The 20,198-nt window shown below is 34.6% G+C and overlaps 1 protein-coding gene across 4 annotated transcripts in view; it reads left to right on the plus strand.

The window, feature by feature from the left end:
- MON2 (MON2 regulator of endosome-to-Golgi trafficking) overlaps positions 1-20,198 on the plus strand; it is a 102,637-nt gene that overhangs the window by 61,063 nt on the left and 21,376 nt on the right. For 3 of the 4 annotated variants that reach the window (XM_036122872.2, XM_078076211.1, XM_078076212.1), the window contains 8 exons: positions 226-401; positions 2,861-3,023; positions 4,462-4,755; positions 7,155-7,353; positions 10,199-10,827; positions 16,331-16,474; positions 17,049-17,066; positions 17,354-17,482. In XM_036122872.2, the coding sequence (XP_035978765.1) occupies positions 226-401; positions 2,861-3,023; positions 4,462-4,755; positions 7,155-7,353; positions 10,199-10,827; positions 16,331-16,474; positions 17,049-17,066; positions 17,354-17,482 (1,752 nt within the window). The remainder of the gene's footprint in view (positions 1-225; positions 402-2,860; positions 3,024-4,461; positions 4,756-7,154; positions 7,354-10,198; positions 10,828-16,330; positions 16,475-17,048; positions 17,067-17,353; positions 17,483-20,198) is intronic. The other variant, XM_078076210.1, reaches the window with a different exon arrangement.

Here is a 20,198-nt window from a genome sequence, read left to right on the forward strand (position 1 = left end):
GAGGACAAAATAAACCTCTGGTGATAACAGAGAATCATATTCAGTGTTTGTTTTAGTAGAAAAGTTTCTAGTTACTATTATGGTCTGAATGGAGGTGAATGTAAATTTAAAAAGCAGCTGTACATAACATAATAAAATAAAATAAAATTTAAAAAAAAAACAGCTCTAAATCCTTCCTGTCTTTTTGAGCCTCTCTTCCTAATTAGTTTCCTGCCCTCTTTTCAGAGGCTGCAATTGCTTTTATTGAACCCATTAAAGGAGATGTCCAGTATTAACCATCCAGATATCCGACTCAAGCAATTAGAATGTGTGCTGCAGATTCTTCAGAGTCAGGGAGACAGTCTTGGACCTGGATGGCCATTAGTGCTTGGAGTCATGGGAGCAATCAGAAATGATCAAGGGTAAGTGTTTAAAATTAACATCCAAAAAGTAATGAAGAGGTTGGTCCTAAAATCTTGCAGAAGTGGTAATTTTTTATGTATGCCCTTCCTGGCTTAGATCTAGAATTGTTTTTCTTAATCCTACCCCCAGTGACTATAGTGAATTATCAGGGCTCACCTTTGTTTTGGAAGGATAGAAAAATTGCTGTTTACTTGACATTTGACATTTTTACAAGAATATAAGGTTTATAGGGTAAATGCAGCAAGCTAACAAATTTTGTAACACATCCAAAGATTGGGTTTTGTATTATAAAATTAGCATTGGTAAGATGTGAATTAACACTTAGGACTTGACTTCTCTGCATATATTGGGAAATCTAAGAAATTGCTTTTAAGGGACTTTTTTTTAAAAATTTTATTTTATTACGTTATGTTAATCACCATACATTACATCATTAGTTTTTGATGTAGTGTTCCATGATTCATTGTTTGCATATAACACCCAGTGCTCCATTCAGTACATGCCCTCTTTAATACCCATCACTAGGCCAGCCCATCCCCCCACCCCCCTCCCCTCTAGAACCCTCAGTTTGTTTCTTAGAGTCCATAGTCTCTCGTGGTTCGTTCGTCTCCCCCTCCGATTTCCTCCCCTTCATTTTTCCCTTCCTACTATCTTCTTCTTCTTTTTTTAACATATAATGAATTATTTGTTTCAGAGGTACAGGTCTGTGATTCATCAGTCTTACACAATTCACAGCGCTCACCAGCACATACCCTCCCCAATGTCTATCACCCAGCCACCCCATCCCTCCCACCCCCCACCACTCCAGCAACATATTGTTCATTTATTTTGTGCCAGTATATTCTAAGTACTATGCTTGCTAGTTACTCTGATTACACAGATAAATAGCTCTTGCTCTAAAAGTAGAATCTTAGGGAAAAGGAACAAGCTCTGTAAGTAGAATCCTAATGAGAATAGTCTGTTAGGCCGCAGAAGGATAGGATTCCAGTGGTAGGGGCCTGTGTCCCTGGAGGAGGGCAGAGTCAAAATTATGAAGGACCTTATAAACTATTTGGATTTGTCTTCAATACATTTGAGAGGCATTTTAGGAGTTTTAAGCAGAGGAACAGTGTGATCTGATGTGCATTTGAGATATATCACTGTGACAGCACGGTGTAGGGGTGGATGGGAAATGAGAGAACCTGCAGTGTTCTCTAGAAATACGGAGGAAGAGTGATGGATTTGAGCTACTTAGCAGATTGATTATGGGAGTGAAGGGTGATAAAGGAAATAGAATAAGGAATGACTTCCAGATTTCTAACTTAGGCAGCTTTAATGAATGGTGGTATTATTAACTAAGTAAATACTGAAGGAAGAGCAAAATAGACTTATTTAACTTAAGGTAGAACATTGCAGTGGAGAGGTCTATCAGATGTTTGCATCTATTTGTCTCATTCTGCAGCAGAACTCATACTATCTGGTATGATGACTAGTTGAGGAATTTTATATGATTGAGATGCTTGGGACTATTATGGAAAATTATTTTTTCTTATTTATTTGTGGTAATAAATTTTCTTAAATACTACAAAGTACTGAGATGATTAAAGTGGAAAGAGATCAGCCATAGCTTAAATCAAGCTTAAGTTTCTTCTCCCAGTCTACAATGCAGTTATAAAATAGGGCATCGTTGTAGGATGAAATTAGTTAGTACATGTAAAACACTTAGGCAGTGCATTACATAGCAAACATTCAATAAGTTTTAGCAATTGGGGCGCCTGGGTGGCTTGGTCAGTTGGGCATCTGACTCTTGATTTCCGCTTTGGTTTTGGTTGTGGTCTCGGGGCCGTGAGATCAAGCCCTGCATCAGCATGGAATCTGCTTGTCCTCCCTCCCCTTGCTTGTGTGCTCTCTCTCTCTCTCTTTTTCTCTCTCTCTAAAATAAATAAATAAAATCTTTAAGAAAAAATAAGCGTTAGCTATTATAATTCACTTTCATTATTATTTCACCACTGGAATTTCTCTCTAAAATCAGTTACTTCTTATTCTCTTCATTTGAAATTCAAAATTTACTCTTTTCTTTTACAGACTAGATGTAGAATTTTAAATAAGATATAGATATAAAAGAATGAGGAACTAATTTTCATTCAGTGAGTAAATTGTGTGTATTTGCATGTGCTAGGCACCATGCTAGATATTGGGGATACGGTGGTGATGAGAAAGTAGCTGTAGCCAATTTCCTTTTCTCATTATTGTCTGTTTTGTTTGACTAGTTGATACAAAATTCTTTCTTTCTTTCTTAATTTGTTCAAGTATGTCTTTATCTTTTACATTTATGTAAATATTGAAATACTGTATGACCTGTATTAGGGAAGATTTTCTTGTTCAATTTTTAAAATACAATTTAACTTGGTTAAAATTATTGTAAGGTGTGTCTTTTTACTTACATTTCTTTTAAGTGCATGAGTATAATTTTTTTCAGAGAATCCTTGATACGAACTGCATTCCAGTGTCTTCAGTTGGTCGTGACAGATTTTCTACCAACAATGCCTTGTACGTGCCTGCAGATCGTTGTAGATGTTGCAGGTAGCTTTGGACTTCATAACCAAGAACTTAATATTAGTTTGACTTCAATAGGTTTATTGGTAAGTATTATTGTCTTTCTTGTGATCATATGATTTAGAAATCACTGTTATGCTGTTGAGAGTGAATGCTAGGAGAATAGGCTTTTGGCTTTAGAGGGGTTGTTTAAATGACTTTTAAGTACTAAACTTCTATTTTGCATGAAGGGTTAAATGACATACTTTAAGAATTACTTCATTAATAGCAGAATATTTGGAATAATTTTGATATATTGAGCTGAAATTTAGCTTTAAAAGGTTTGTCATGAGAGGATTTAGTAAACAAGTAGTAGTACATACAAGGGAAGTATTCAGTTGATGCTAGTGTAAAGATAACGGATTTTTAATATTGTTTCAGTAGCAACATTTCCATATATTACTTATTTAGTAAATAAAGCTCCAGTAAAAGGCTTTACTGTATACACAGGGCTTTGCTATATACACAGTCCTATAGTTTGTCAGCACTGCTTTATTAGCTATTAGAAGGCATATGTTAATGGAAGAGCTTTTACTATGGAAACAGATATACTTGCATTTTAATTCTGTGTGCCTCTTGTTAATTGTTTAATTATTGACGTCTTGATCCTCATTTTAGTCATTTTGAATGTAGAAAGAAGTAAAATCTAAGTTAGGATATTATTAATATTACATAAGTAAACAAATAGAAAGCTGTTCCCGATATGAATGTATTTAAAGGCAATTATTTAGACTCTTAAATGTTTATTATAAGCCAGAAGTTTTTGAAGTCAAACTTAAATATCCCTTACAAGCTGGATAACTATTAAAAATGTAATTATAGGAAAGAAAATAAGCACGTGTATAGAATTGTTCCCAAAGAGTAGTTAATTCAGTGTTGATTAAATTACTGCTAGGTGTCACCTCCTTTATATTTATGTTCATAGGATTCTCTACATTTTTATAATTGGCATAATTCTCATTAATTCATACACCACATACTGTGGTTGAGAATGAAGTCATAAGATATATTTGGATATAGTAATTATTATTATGAAATTATAAAATATCATTAATTGATATTAAGGAATTGTTAATAATTTTTGTGGTGTCATAATGGTATCATGGTTATTTTTTTAAAGCCTTTATCTAGTGGGAATTATAAAATTTAGGCACAAAGTAAATACCACAGAATGTTAACAATTGGCTTTCTGTGTATCAATATATTGATACCATTTTCCCTGTTTTTCTGTATGTTCTTGAAATGTTTCATAATAAAAATGTTTGAAAATATTCATGTTAGCACATGATTGTTTCCCCAAATTCTCCTGAAATCAGATGGAGACATGTGACAGAGATGTTTTCAAATCTGTTCTACTAGAAAAGAAATTACTGAAGTGGCTATTAAAAGTTTTATTCTGAAAGGTAAAGCAACCATGTGTTGCGTATTTATGTGTTTAAAATAAAATCTGTGAGTGAAATGGCATTTCTCTACTTTGCTTTTTAGTGGAATATTTCAGATTATTTTTTCCAAAGAGGAGAAACTATTGAAAAAGAATTAAATAAAGAAGAGGCAGCACAGCAAAAGCAGGCAGAAGAGAAAGGAGTTGTTTTAAATCGGCCTTTCCATCCTGCACCACCTTTTGATTGCTTGTGGTTGTGTCTTTATGCAAAATTGGGTGAACTCTGTGTGGACCCCCGTCCTGCTGTGAGGAAGAGTGCAGGACAAACTCTGTTTTCAACAATTGGTGCACATGGAACTTTATTACAGCACTCAACGTGGCACACTGTTATTTGGAAGGTATTGTAGATTAGATTGAGTTACTAGCTTTTGAGACAAATTTCTAAATTTTTCAAATTATCTAGTTCCTATTAATTTTTGAAGAATTTCCATGCATTTGTGCTTTTGACAAAACGGAATGCTAGTTTTGTCATACTTTAAGTTGTACCTCACAGAATAAATTACATATTGAAAGCCTATTCTCTCTTTTTCTGTCTTCATCTCTTATTATCTCTGTCTCTGATTTCTGCCTTTGCCTTTCCCTTTTTTCTTCCTGTTTCCCCAAAACCACGTAATTCAAATGTAACCAACTGAGAATTTTATAAATAAAAGAATATCAACAATAGTGAAATATACTTGCAGGATCGCCAAACAGAAGTAACCTCTAATTGGTAAATTCTGTATATTTGTTCATTAAATATATAGTTTCATTTTTTTCTTTTTTTTCTTTGTTTTTTAATATTTTATTTTTAAGTAATCTCTACACCCAATGTGGGGCTCGAACTCAAAATCCTGAGACCAAAAGTCACTTGCTGTACTGACTGAGCTAGCCAGGCACCCCTTTATTTTTCTTTTTCATCCCGTTTTTAAAAACTTTCTACGGGGTACCTGGGTGGTTCCGTTGGGCATCCAGCTCTTGATTTTGGCTCAGGTCATGATCTCATGGTTGTGAGATCGGGCCCTGCATCGGGGACTCTGTACTCAGCATAGAGTTTGCTTGGGATTCTCTCCCTCCCTCTCCTTCTGCCCCTCCCCCCGCTTATGTGCAGGTGCACTCTCTCTCTCTCAAAACAAATATTTTTTAAAAACTTTAAAAACTTTTTACAAAGCCAACAGCTTATTAGTGAGCATCCCCTCTTTGCTGAAAGCTCTCCTTTTTTGTTCCATCTATTCTATTTTAATAAAAATCTATTTATCATTTCACCACTTCTGTGAATTTCCGAGATTAGTAAGTTTGACAATAGGCTGCATAATAGATTTTAATTGTATTTAACGATTTGTCTTCAATTTAATAAAAATATTCCAAAATGTCTTCTTAAAAAATTAATAATGCATATCCACTAATAAAAATAATTAAAATTCCTTCTCCGTCCTGTGTGTTCTGTTTCAACTCCATCCACTGGCTCCTCCTCTTCAGATCACAAACATGCTTAAGCCTCCCTTACTATTTTAAAAAACAAACTGATATTTTCTCTGATTCCTATTTTCCTTTTAAACAGCTTGTTAATCTTGCTGCCTAATTGTCAGTGATTTTTTTTCTTTCCTCTCCTCCCCTGCATTCTCCTGACCCTTTAATATGATTTCCAGATTATTCTACTTCAGAGTTTCTTAAACCTTAAGGTAACAGAATCACCTAGAGGACTTAGCCACCAGCCCTTGCCTCCCAGAATTTCTGATTTTTCTGGCTTGGGGCTTGAGAATTTGCATGTCTATGAATTTCCTGCGTGATGCTAATGCTGTTGGTTCTGAGACCATATTTTGAGAACCACAAATTGTTCATAGGCTACAGGTGGTCTTCTGATTGCCAAGATTTGCACCCTAAATTCAGTTCTTATCTTACTCATTTTTAATTTTTTGTAGCATTTAATGCTGTTGATTATTTTCTCCTTGAAATTTCTCCTCCCTTGGATTCTGTTTCACAGAATGCTTCTGCTTGTCTTTCCAATTTTTAAAAAATTTTTTTCTTCAATTCCCTCCCCTGAATCTACTCTTCAAATGTAAACATTCTTCAAGTCCCAAACACTTGCTGCTTGATTTTTTCTTCCTTCTTCTTTTTAATGTAGTCTCCACGCCCACTGTGGGGCTTGAACTCATGATCCTGAGTTCAAGAGTCATGTGCTCTAGCGACTGAACCAGCCAGGCATCCCGTTGCTTGATTTTTTTCAAGCACCTTCATCTAGTCCTGAGCTTTCAGTTATAACCCCTCCACAGATGTCTTCCATAATTACATTTTTTGCCTGGACTTCTTAGCTTCATTCCCTTCTTGTATATTACCCCATAGATGCTCTATTGATACCCCAACTCAACAAGTCCTAGAAATATTCTATACAATTTAAAAGTTTTTCATATTCCGGAACGCCTGGGTGGCTCAGTGGGTTAAGCATCTACCTTCGGCTCAGGTCACGATCCCAGAGTCCTGGGATCAAGTCCTGCATTGGGCTCCTGGCTTGGCGGGGAGCCTGCTTCTCCCTCTGCCTGCCGCTCCCCCTGCTTCTGTGCTCGCTCGCTCTCTGCCAAATAAATAAAATCTTAAAAATTTTTTTTTCATATTCTATGACTTTAAGGATAATATCTCTACTGTTAAATTTTTTCTGATATATGGGATTGATCTGTCAGGTATAATTTCTTGTGACAGTTTCTAACTGCTGTGCTTTTACTTAAGCTATGTTATTTTTATGTGCGTTTTTATAAATATTCAGGTTCTCTTTCATCTACTGGACCGAGTTCGGGAGTCTTCTACCACTGCAGACAAAGAAAAGATTGAGTCTGGAGGTGGCAATATTCTCATTCATCATTCAAGGGACACAGCAGAGAAGCAGTGGGCAGAGACCTGGGTTTTAACATTGGCCGGAGTAGCAAGAATCTTTAACACTAGAAGATATTTACTGCAACCTTTAGGTATATATACATTTCCCCCCCCAGTTACATAAGTAATTCATGTTAAAGGAAATTTGGAAAATACAAAAGATCTTTAAAAACTTTATGTACAGTGCTACTTTCCAAGAATAATCAGTCTTAACTGCCAGTCTTTGTTGATGTGTGGTGTGTACATGAGCATACACATTTTCATTCATTTCATTGAGAAAATACGTAATGTACCTCATATGGGCTAGCCTCTAGGGGATACAGTGGTGAGTAAAACACACAGCATCCTTGTTATCATGGGCCTGAGGGAATAACTATAATTACATAAATGCAAAATTACTACAGTGATAAATGGTACAAAGGAGTGGTGCTTTGTAAGCTTATAATACGTAATTGACCCAGCCTATGAGATCCAGGTAGGCTTCTCTAAGAAAGCAGTATTTTTGCTGAGATCTGAAGGGTGAGTAGTAGTTCATCAGGCAACGGTAAGCAAAATGTGAGGAGGTTTACAGGCAGAGAGAAGTGTACATGTCAATAGTACTGAGATTAAGAAACCCAGTGTAGATTGTACCTTCAGTTCTGATGGTAGTGATGGTGGTGGTAGAGAAAAATGAACCGAACAGAAATACTTTTTTACATAATTATGAGTATGTCGTATATATTCTTGCATTTTTACAAGTTACTATTTTACATTTGGCTTTTTTGTCCCTGTTTATGTTAAAGCATAAGCATATTTATCCTTTCCATCAGCATTTTTGTGTAGTGTTCTTCATGCATTTTTCCTTTTTTTCCCCAAGAATAATCTGTAGTGTCTGATCCATTTTGCACTCCTAGAGCTTAATATATGATATATATGTAAAAATCCTAGTTTTTAATTTTCACGTAAAATTTACATAAAATGAAATGTACCAGTCTTAACTGTACATTTGCTGAGTTTTGACAAAATAAGCATCATTTTTAATACTTCCATGATAGTTACCTTATTTGAAAAGCTAAAACCTAATAAAGATCTAGTTTTTTAAAAATGAAGACACAAGGTGGTTTGTGTAGCTTTGATAATTTTTTTATAATTCGAAGATTAGAAAATGTTTATTATCTTAGAATAATGTTCATATTTTTAACATGACCATGTACAGTATATAATTATACCTGGTCTTTTAGAAAGAGGACTTTTTTCTAGACATAGAGCTACATTAATAGAGGAATTGCAGGGTTTTTCCTCCTGTGGTATGAAATATTCTGAGATTAAGTCACCATTCTGGTTGGTAAATGTATGTTTCATCTGACTTTTGAACTAGGATGGCAACAGACAGAAGTGTTTTGTTTAGTTGTTTTGATAGTTTTTAAATGTAATATGTCAAAACTCTTTGAACAGTTTACTAAAAAAAAAAAAATCTGTGTTTTCAATTGTATGTAAATTATACCTCACTTTTTAATAAAAGAAAGAGTGGAGAGGAAGAGGCATGTAACTGGCCAGGTATTATTTTTTTGTCCTATATAGGCAGAGTAGTACTTACTGTTTCATACCAGGACTACTTCCAGTTTTCCTACTAACTGAATGCTTCCTTAGGCATATGGGTTTATCTCTTTTTAAAAATTTAGTCATTTATAGCCTTTGGGAAGTGACTTTAAACCTTATTATGTAAGTATTTTATAGCCTACATATGTCATCCTGCTTTGGAAAATATCAATTCTTCTGATTTTGGTGTTATTTAAATGCAAGTATGTGGGGTGCCTGGGTGGCTCAGTCAGTTAAGCATCTGCCTTCAGTTCAGGTCATGATCCTGGGGTCCTGGGATTGAGCCCTTCGTTGGGCACCCTGCTCAGTGGGGAGTCTGCTTCTCCCTCTCCCTCTAACCCTTCTCCCTGCTCATGCTCTTGCTTGCTCTCCCTCTCTCTCTCTTAAATGAATAAATTAAAAAACCTTAGAAGAAAAAAGTAAGTGGAAGTATGTGGGTAATAATCCATGGTATTAAAGCCATTAGGCTAGATTGCTGGAGGAACAAGGTCATTTTTGCTGGGCTTCATAGAAACAAACTACATGTTGCTATAAAGAGCTTCAATATAAATGTGCTTAATTGGTCATAGGAGTAGAACAAGAGATTGGATTGACCAGTGGAAACTAACAACTACCATTCAGCCCGTGCTCTGCTGATGGTGGATCAGCAGACTCAGTTTCACATGAGAGGAAGAAATTTAGACTCATTCTAAAAAGGCAGTCTGTTCTTTATGGTACATTTTCTCCTGGTGACTCCTTGTAATTGGGAAAAAAATGTTTAAGAAAATTCTGCAACAAAAAAAAAAAAAAAAGAAAATTCTGCCACTATAAGTTATGTAAATATGAAAACCAAAGTGTAAAGTTAAGATTTTATGAGCATAGCATAGTTTACTTTAAACATTTAGACCTATAAAAAACACGTATTATTCAGTTATAATTTGTTAACTTTTCCAATACTTTTAAGAATGAGAACATCTTATTTTTAATCATTAATAAAGATGGATGGATAGATCAAAGTTGTAAAAAGCTTTTGTTTTTACCCTCTTAAGTTTTTATTCCGTTCTCCTTAGGCAGAAATACCAGGAAATAGTGTAAACATGTGTACATACATTTATAGAGTTCTGTTTTTAAGACCAAAACATTGATATATTCATTATCCTCTTCTTGGTGCCCTTTATTCCTGTATTTGAAAAAAAATTTTTACTGGAGTTTTGGGTTTCATTGATTTTAACTCACATTGTTTGTACCTTAACACCTAAGCATATTTTCCTAGTTATATAGGAATTTAAGTAGAAAAATAAAGCAAACATTCCAAAGTGCACAGTAGTAAGAGAAATCTTGACTACTTTGATAGATTTTGTTTTTCTCTTCCTAATATAGGAGATTTTTCAAGAGCATGGGATGTTCTTCTTGACCATATACAGTCAGCAGCACTCAGCAAAAACAACGAAGTATCTCTGGCTGCACTGAAAAGCTTCCAGGAAATTTTACAGATTGTGTCCCCCATCAGAGACTCAGATAAGCCCGAGACACCACCTGTAGTTAATGTACCTGTGCCTGTCCTTATAGGGTCCATATCAGGCCCTGGCCTGAGCAGGCCATTTGTAAGAACAGATTCCGTTGGAGAGAGACTTGGAAGATATAGTAGCTCTGAGCCACCCATAGTTACCGATGAACTTGAAGATTTGAATCTCTGGTGGGCTGCATGGAATACCTGGTATAGAATCGGATCGGAAAGCACTAAGCCTCCTGTTACTTTTGACAAACTGACTTTCATTCCCAGCCAGCCTTTCCTTACAGCTTTAATTCAGATATTTCCAGCTCTCTACCAACACATAAAAACTGGTTTCAACATGGATGACTTGCAAAAGCTGGGAGTCATATTGCACAGTGCTGTGTCAGTCCCAATAAGTTCAGATGCATCCCCTTTCATTCTTCCATCTTATACTGAAGCAGTTTTGACAAGTTTACAGGAAGCTGTGCTTACAGCTTTAGACGTTCTCCAAAAGGTAATAGAATTTTAGTGGCTCTCTAAGCAATAATGCATGTGGTTCGCTGGAAGTTTTTTAGTTTGCTGTATATTTTTTGAGATAAATTCGGGATCATCAGGATTGTTGAATATGTATACTTTGTGTAAATTCAGTATTGTAAACATCCAGTTATTTAAAAAACATACGGTTTTCTGATGTATTTGAAAAGGTGATTCAGGTTTGTTTTGAGAGTCTTTCAGAAACTGTCTGTATCCTCTTGTTTCCTTTCACCAGCATTTTTGGTTTGCTCATGCAGCTCTTTACAAGAGATACACTTTTCTGAATAACAACTTTAGTAAAGTACTTCTATAATTAGAAAATTATAAGCTATGGGATCATATATATACATATATATTCATAGTACTTAAATTTAGCTCTGGAATTGTTAGAAGCCTAAATTTTAAAAAAAGAAGTAAGAATAAATTTATAAAGTATTTTCCTCACAGAAATTTTAAAAAGAGATATATCTTTTTTTAAATTTTATTTTATTACGTTATGTTAATCACCATACATTACATCATTAGTTTTTGATGTAGTGTTCCATGATTCATTGTTTGCATATAACACCCAGTGCTCCATTCAATACGTGCCCTCTTTAATACCCATCACCAGGCTAACCCATCCCCCCACCCCCCTCCCCTCTAGAACCCTCAGTTTGTTTCTCAGAGTCCGTAGTCTCTCATGGTTCGTCTCCCCCTCCAATTCCCCCCCGCTTCGTTTTTCCCTTCCTTCTATCTTCTTTTTTTTTTAACATATAATGTATTATTTGTTTCAGGGGTACAGGTCTATGATTCATCAGTCTTACACAATTCACAGCGCTCACCATAGCACATACCCTCCCCAGTGTCTATCACCCAGCCACCCCATCCCTCCCACCCCCCACCACTCCAGCAACCCTGTTTGTTTCCTGAGATTAAGAATTCATCATATCAGTGAGGTCATATGATACATGTCTTTCTCTGATTGACTTATTTCACTTAGCGTAATACCCTCTAGTTCCATCCACGTGGTGGCAAATGGCAAGATTTCATTATTTTTGATGGTTGTGTAATATTCCTGTGTGTGTGTGTGTGTGTGTGTGTGTGTGTACACACACACACACACACACACACACATCTTTATCCATTCATCTGTTGATGGACATCTTGGCTCTTTCCATAGTTTGACTATTGTGGACATTGCTGCTATAAACATCGGGGTGCACGTACCCCTTAGGAGCACTACATTTGTATTTTGGGGGTAAATACCCAGTAGTGCAGTTGCTGGGTCATAGGGTAGCTCTATTTTCAACTTTTTGAGGAACCTCCATACTGTTTTCCAGAGTGCCTGCACCAGCCTGCATTCCCACCAACAGTGTAGGAGGGTTCCCCTTTCTCCGAATCCTCACCAACATCTGTCGTTTCCTGACTTGTTAATTTTAGCCATTCTGACTGGTGTGAGGTGGTATCTCATTGAGGTTTTGATTTGGATTTCCCTGATGCCGAGCGATGTTGAGCACTTTTTCATGTGTCTGTTGGCCATTTGGTTGTCTTCTTTGGAAAAATGTCTGTTCATGTCTTCTGCCCATTTCTTGATTGGATTATTTGTTCTTTGGGTGTTGAGTTTGATAAGTAAAAAGAGATATATCTTACCTAGTGTGTTTTGTTACTGTGAAAAAGTTATTAAGGAGGGCACGTGATGTAATGAGCACTGGTTATTATATAAGATTGATAAATCACTGACCTCTACCTCTGAAACCAATAATACATTATATGTTAATTAATTGAATTTAAATAAAAAATTAAAAACCAAACAGCAAAAATAATAAATTAAAACAATTAAAAATAAACAGACCTAAAAATCATTGAGTAAATCCCAGTTAGCAGGCAAGACCAAATCAAAATCAAAGAATTCTTTAAACTATCGAGATAATTGTTAGCACAGTTCACAACAACCATAATGCTAAGCAGAAAAATGCCAACCAAGGAGCCAGCAATTCCAACAAAGTTGCTATGACATTCTAACAAAATTAGAATGGAACTAGATTCTGATTACACATGTGTTAATCAGATTTGTGTACTGCAAATCATGTTTTCTAATTAACTGATTGCATTATATCCAGCTGGAGTGATGAAAACTTTCACAGTAAAAGTCGTGGTTTCTGTTACGCCATAATAACTCTTCATTGGCTCTGGAGGAAGTCCAGCTGAGTAGTAATTCCTTGATCTTTTTAACCCTAGATACATTGTGTAGAGAAACAAATTGTGTAGAAACTTAAAATTTAAGAGAATCTGACATTTAAGAAACTTTATTGTAGGGATATCAGCTTTCAACAATTGAAATCAAAATAGCTATTTTTATTTTCAGTGGAGAAATAAAAGTAGCCTGTCACTACCTATTTTTTACCCCTTGATTGACCATGCACATAGGTTGCTTATGGAGTGGCCTGGAGGAAATTGAAAGGTTGTTCTGTCAGAAAAGCAAAGCAAAGCACAGGCCTTATGGGATGTCCATAATCTAGAACTCTCATTCAGATGTTCGATTCATGTTTTTATAAACCCAAACCTCCAAAATTTTTTTCAAGAAAAAAAAGTACATAATGTTATTTTTAAAAACTCTGCTTTAACAATGACAGAACAAACAGAATCATTTATTCCAACTACCAAGAATTTGTTCTGAGCTTTTACTGGCTTTGAAAACAATATATACATACCTTCAATCTGAAACCTAGGAAGCTTTATTGCTGTTCCTTTATATCAGTTGGTATCATTTTGCGTTACTAATTTTCACTCTAGCTGTTCTTTATTACTTATGTGATTATCTAAATGATATTTCATAGTACTTGAATATGAGTCAAGCATATGGTGTCTTTAATATTTCCTAATAGAAAAAATTAAACACAGTAAAAGTGTTTGTGTATTTTCTCCCACAGGTGTCAGAAAAGTTTTTTACAGCACAATTTACTTACTTTGGGACTTTATCCTTAAATTAATAAGCTATCCAATGAAACATTTTATTGATTAAAGATCATTTCCTACATAAAACCTCATTTTTGATTTCACGTTTACCATTATATAGGTTAGGGCTTCAGGGTCACAGTCTTCTCTTGGTTCTTAAATCACTCGTTCCCACCAAATTGACCTAGTTATATATGCTAATTGATTTTTTTTTTTTTTTTTGGCCAAGATATTTTGGCATGTGTTGGACCTGAGAATTTGATTATCTGTTTTCCCTAAGTTCTGAGATCAGGAGACTGCATCTGTCTTATTTATTGCTAAACTTCCTAAAGTCAGACGGCTGGATATTGTATCTGCCTCCATCATCAAGGCAGCTAGAGTAGTACTCCAGGAAACATCATCACATTGTGTGTGGATGGTGCCCTTGGAGTTGTGCAATGAAGCCCTGCCTGCTAGTCAATGGGGCAAGTTTTGGAATCTCTTTATATATCAGCTTCTTAATCTATTAATCTATAAAATAAAAATAATAGATCTTCACCTATTTTCTTATTAAATGGGGTTTGTAAGGCATTTACTGCCTGGCACAGTTAAACTAAATGTTAGCTGTTACTGTCTTCATCATCAAGTTCCCTGTCAAACGTCTTAGTATATGAGGGGAGAGGGCAAAAAAAGTCTTAATAGATATAGGTACTGAAGGAATTATTGTTGAAGGACTTAAGAGAAATCTTGAACCATGTCAGAGGTTGAATGTCCATTTTCTGTTCTTGTTTTCACATGTAGTTTTCAAACTGGAATAATAGGAAATGTCTAGATAGCTGACTGATTCTTAACTTTTGGAGTAAAATCTGTTATCAGGTTCATACTATAGTTTTTTTCTGATACACAAACTTAAGAATATTGAAGAAAAACCAATAATAACTTTTTCTTAGATGGAGTTTGTTTAAAAAAAAAGTCAGTTCCACATTATGCATTTTAAGATCTCAGAATTGCTTATTAAGTCAACTATAATGCTACAGTATATTTTCTTTTTATAAAGGACCACTGAAAATCAAAGTGTGTAGTCACAGTCATTATTTGGTGCTAAGATATTTCCAGAGAAATGGTAATACTTAGTTTTCTAAGGTAACCACACAGGCTTTTTTTCTTTTTTAGTCATTGAAAAATTAAGAATCCACTTGGTATAATTATTTCTTTTCCACAGTAATTACTGCTTGTTTACTTCTAAGAGTTACGACTCAGCAAGAGGTTAGTAAAGAAGAAAGTGAAATTTACAGAATCAGTCAGTAGAGTGAATTTTTTTAGGCATTCAAGTTCTCTGTTTACTGTTACTGAGAAAAATAACCAAATATTGAGAGATAGTATTAGATATTTTATTCTAATTTTTTACATTGTAATTATAAGATGATCTAACTTAGATATGGCAGCACTTTGCTTATCTATATTTCAAGACTTTTATTTAAAACTTAAGTCATAACTAAATGGTTACATCTTCTCTTAGGGAAAATAAAATTAATATATTATCTGACAGGTTTAAAAAGCCTTGGATTGCAGAAAAACATAAATGTGTGTATCTTTTTAAAGAATATTCCTTAAAATTTTGAAATGCTTTGAATTTTGATTTAGTACTTTGAGGGTACCTCAAGTGCATAATGACCATGCTTTTTGTTTTGTAAAGCACAAATTTATTTTATACATTATGTAAATAATATCATTAAATATTTTTCCCACAGAGAAAAAGAAACACTAAAATATGTGAAAGGACAAGAGGAGAAAACACATTTGTGGCTAGAAAAAATGAAAATATAAGATTTATTTTAAGTACTTTCAACATACCTGAAGGAATTAAAATCTGCAGCGTCAGGATATGCATTTTACTCTTTGTTTTATCAAATTGTTTATAGCAATAGGTTTAGTTTCTATTAATTTTTTAAAATTTTCTTGTTTTAAATCAAGTCTATATATTCAGATACATTAGACATTAAATATACACTGCCCTGTTAAAAAATTAACATATACATTTCTTTTAGAAACAGATTTTCATCCATGGCTTATTTTCCCCAACTATAATACACATGATTATTTGTGAAAGTCAGAAGACTAAGCATAGTGCAGAAATCAGCTATCATTTCAATGAACTGATACTATCACTTAAATAGAAGTCACTATCAGTCAATATAATCTTGGTCAGTGAAGCGTTCTTGATGGTCTAATGGCTGTAGTCCTGAACCAATGATCCAATCATGGAACCTCAGGACTGCCTGGGGCTCCACTCCAAGTGCTTGCCCTTTTTCCAGTCTGTTAAGTCATAAATCACACTTTCTATTAAAAAACATTTTGTAGCTCATTAACACATTTGGCTTATACTTTATTCAATAATAGTTTAAAATAGCTTGTAATAGTTATGTCCTTCAGGGCTTATAAAAGATTGTATAATACTTACATAAAATAGGACAGTTTTTAAGATTCTTTGGTTAAATGCATATACAGTGAAGAACTTAACTGGAGTTCAGGTTATGCATTCTGCTGTTCATATTTTGCTTTTATAGGCCATCTGCGTGGGGCCAGAAAACATGCAGATAATGTATCCAGCTATATTTGACCAGTTACTGGCATTTGTGGAATTTTCCTGTAAACCTCCACAGTATGGACAGCTAGAAACCAAGCACATTGCAAATGCAAAATATAATCAGGTAATTTCATTTAAATTGTATTTTCTCTGGAAGATTTCATGGCTTATAAACAGTTCCACATAAGATGGAAATTTTTCATTCACAAATAAACTTTCATATGTCTGTTAACAGTTTAAGCTCAAAACACTATTTGGAAAATCTTTTCTGTATTCCTTTTTTTCTTGTTTATGACTTTCCTTTCCCAAGTAGTTCTCCAGAAAGTTTGGCCTTTCATGTTACGTTTTTCTTCAAAGTTCCTTTCTTCACTGCCCCATCCCATTACAAAATGGCTTCTAAATCCCTAAGCCTAATCTTGTCTAAAATAAATGCCTGCAATGCAAAATGAAGACACCTGTGTGTACTAAATAAGTTGTCTATTGCTGGTGTGAAATGTAGTTGGATTTTACCTAAAAGATTTTTATAGCCATCATTGGCAAATTTTGGCTTAGGGGTAAAGTAAATTTCTGAATGCATGCACAGGCTGATTTTGTTCACTCAACATTAAATTAAAATTTTACATGGTCCGAAAAGTAGTTTTAATGTGTATTAACTTTTCTCATTCTATTTGTCTTGCAACACAATGGAATCACAATAGATCCAACTATTTGCACCGGTGAGTTAAATTTCCTAAAATTGTCCTAACCTGTTGGCAACAAGTAAAGTACATCTTTCCCATTTCTTGGTAGAATGCTCTCTGCTTTTTCTGATAGTTTTAATTTTTGCCTGGCTGAAAATTGTTCTTTCATGAAGTACGTATCTGTTTGAAAACTTTGCATGTAATATAATCTGACCTAAAACCAAGGACTGAACTTTAAGACAAAGAAGGTTTCCCTTTGAAAACAATATAATTTAATTTAATCTCATTTATTTTTAACTCCATGTGAAAATATTACTTTTTAGGCGGAATGGGTAGCCTTGAATTATGTACCGTTTGCTGAAAGGTCTTTAGAAGTAGTTGTGGATTTATACCAAAAAACAGCCTGTCACAAAGCAGTCGTGAATGAGAAGGTACTCCAGAATATTATTAAGGTATCTTTTTCTTTTTAATTTCTATTCTTTGATGATGACACTATTACTGAAATTACTTTTTAGGTAATAATATATTATCATATATTGAGATAAATGGAAAATATTTATATTATTATTTATAGGGACTTTTCTCCAACATTCATGGATAGTATTTAGGAAGCCAGTCCCAGTATGAAAAGTTTTTTTTTTAACGAAAAATATTTTAAAGCAAGTATGCATTAGGTTTTTTACAATTCTTAAGTTATGCCACAAGTCAATGAAGGATCCTGTTTCTTAGGACAGTAACTTCTCATACTTCAAGGTTGATGAGCATTCAGGGAGAAATGCACAGCACATCAATTTAACTGATATGTATTTTTTTTTTAAGTCAGTTCCTTAGTGTACGGACAACCATTTTTAAAACTCATCTCTTGTTGATTCTGTCTGATTCCTCCGAAGTGTATTTCTTGTTTTTTCCTGTGTTTTGAAGGGCAAACCTGAACCTTGCCTTCTATTTACTGAACAAATATAGGCCAATATGAACCATCTTTCCTCAAGGAAGATGGCCATTCTCGTTCCAAAGCTCATCCTGCTCTTTGTTTCCCTCCTTTTCTCTTTCCCTCTTTCTTTGTTGGTGATTCTTTCATTTTCCTTTTAGCCTTGTAAACAGTATCTTGGAAAGATGATAAAGCCCTTTATTTAAGAACTTTCTCTCACTTTGCTTCCTACTCAAATGGCCATCCTCTTTCAGCTTTCCTTTTTTTCCAAATTCCTTTACTTTAAACAGCTTGTGTCCTTCACATAGCTGCAGCTCACTCTCAACCCACTGCATGCTGGCTTACTTTCATATTGTGCTTCAGAAATGACTTAAAGTTTAGAAGATCAAATCTTTAAATCCTGTGTCCTTTTCTAATTATCTTCCTATTATATGATATTGCCCTTGCCTTCTTTAAACTCTTTCTTCCCTTGACTTTTGTACTCTTTCTACCCCTCCCATGCACCCCATCACAACTATTCTCTCTCTCATTTATTGAGAATAGTTTTTAAGTACCTCTGTGGCCATGTACTAATTAAATAGTAGGGATTAAAAATGAATAAAATAATTCTTACATTTAATAATTCAATAAAAGGAATATAGAAAGGCAAACAAATAATAATATAGTATGTTAAGTCCTAGGTGAAGACCACAGAGTGGATTCAGATAGACCTGCCTTAGAATAGTGCATTGCTCTTTACTTGCTGCTGTATGATTTTTGGGTAAATGAACCTGTCAGAGTATTTCTCATCTGTAAAAGAAGGTTAATACCAATACCACTTACATGTCTGAACTATTAAGAGACTCATTTGAGATACAGCATTTAATGATACTTGTCACATATCAGTGCTGAATAAAAAGTTAGTACCTCCTCCCATCCCCCATAGACAAGAAGTAACTAACCTGCCTAGAGGATTTTGGCAAGGGTTAATAGAAGTGACTCTTGAAGGAGTAATAGGTTTGCTAGGTAGAAAGGGAGAGGCATTAAGCAATGTAAAAGATTGTGGTATTTTTTCAAGAAATATTGAGAAATTCCATTTAGGGAGGTGTCAGGGCTAGGAATAAGTCTAAAAAAGTAGCTAGGGTTCTTATAAACCATCATAAGGAATCAGACTTCATTGAGGTTGAACACTAAGGAGTGACATGAATCAGTTTGTCTTTTTAAAAGAATTAAACAATCTCTTTTCTATATCCCCCCTTTCTTGATGCTGCTTACTATATTGTATTGTGGTTTAGTGGACAAGGCTCTTTTTTCTCAAAAATTGTGAGCTTTGTAGCAGCAAGAACAGAATTTCCCAGTTCCCACATACATTTACTCAGCATATACTATGCGCTAGTCTCTGTATTAGTTGCTGAAATATTTTTAAACAAAAAATGTATAAATCACATAGATCTATTGTGCTTAGCATTCCCTTGATTTCAGTAAAATATTAATTGTAGTGGTAAACTATATTTTTCGGTTATCTAACCTTGAGTTATAAAATGTTAATTTAGACTTGCCCTTGTATAATTTAGTATTATTTTCTTTGCAAATGACATACATTCAGGCTCTGACTAGCTTTAATAATGAAGGAGACTTATTGCCATGCTTAGTTTGAAAATTCAGAGATAGAGGGAGGGTTTTAGGTTTGGTTTATTCAGTGGTTCAGCAGTATCAACAAAAATAAAATTTTTTCTCTCTCTCTTCTGCTTTCCAAGGATTGACTGCATCCCAACTATGTTTCTCCTCATAGTTATAGACTAATAAAGGGCTTGATGTCCAGTAGGAGGTGTGTGTATGTGCATGTACTTCTAACACACTATTCTTCTTGGTTCCTAAAATTAACCTTAAGTGGACCAGCTTTAATCCTATGGCCAGTCTTGAACCAGTAATTATGGCCAGGAAAATGGAGTATATTAATTGACTTAATAAGCTAATCATCTCCTTACCCTAATTCCCAACTGAAAGTGGAGTCAGGTTCCCCCAAAGCACATGGGGAGAGGAAAAGGATAGATTTGGCTAGGCTGATTATCTCTTAGTGGAGGCTCAGTTCATGCTAACATGTAATGGTTCACTATGTGAGTAGTCAGTAATAATTGTGTGGAGGATGATGAAATTAAGTTTTATATTCCCTCCGTAACCTTGAAATATGAAAATGTATCTCTTCTACTCTTTATCTTTCTCTAACTGGAATTTTTATATAAAAGCAGGATTTTCACTGT

Source organism: Halichoerus grypus, chromosome 6, assembly GCF_964656455.1.
Source record: "Halichoerus grypus chromosome 6, mHalGry1.hap1.1, whole genome shotgun sequence".
Taxonomy (NCBI): domain Eukaryota; kingdom Metazoa; phylum Chordata; class Mammalia; order Carnivora; family Phocidae; genus Halichoerus; species Halichoerus grypus.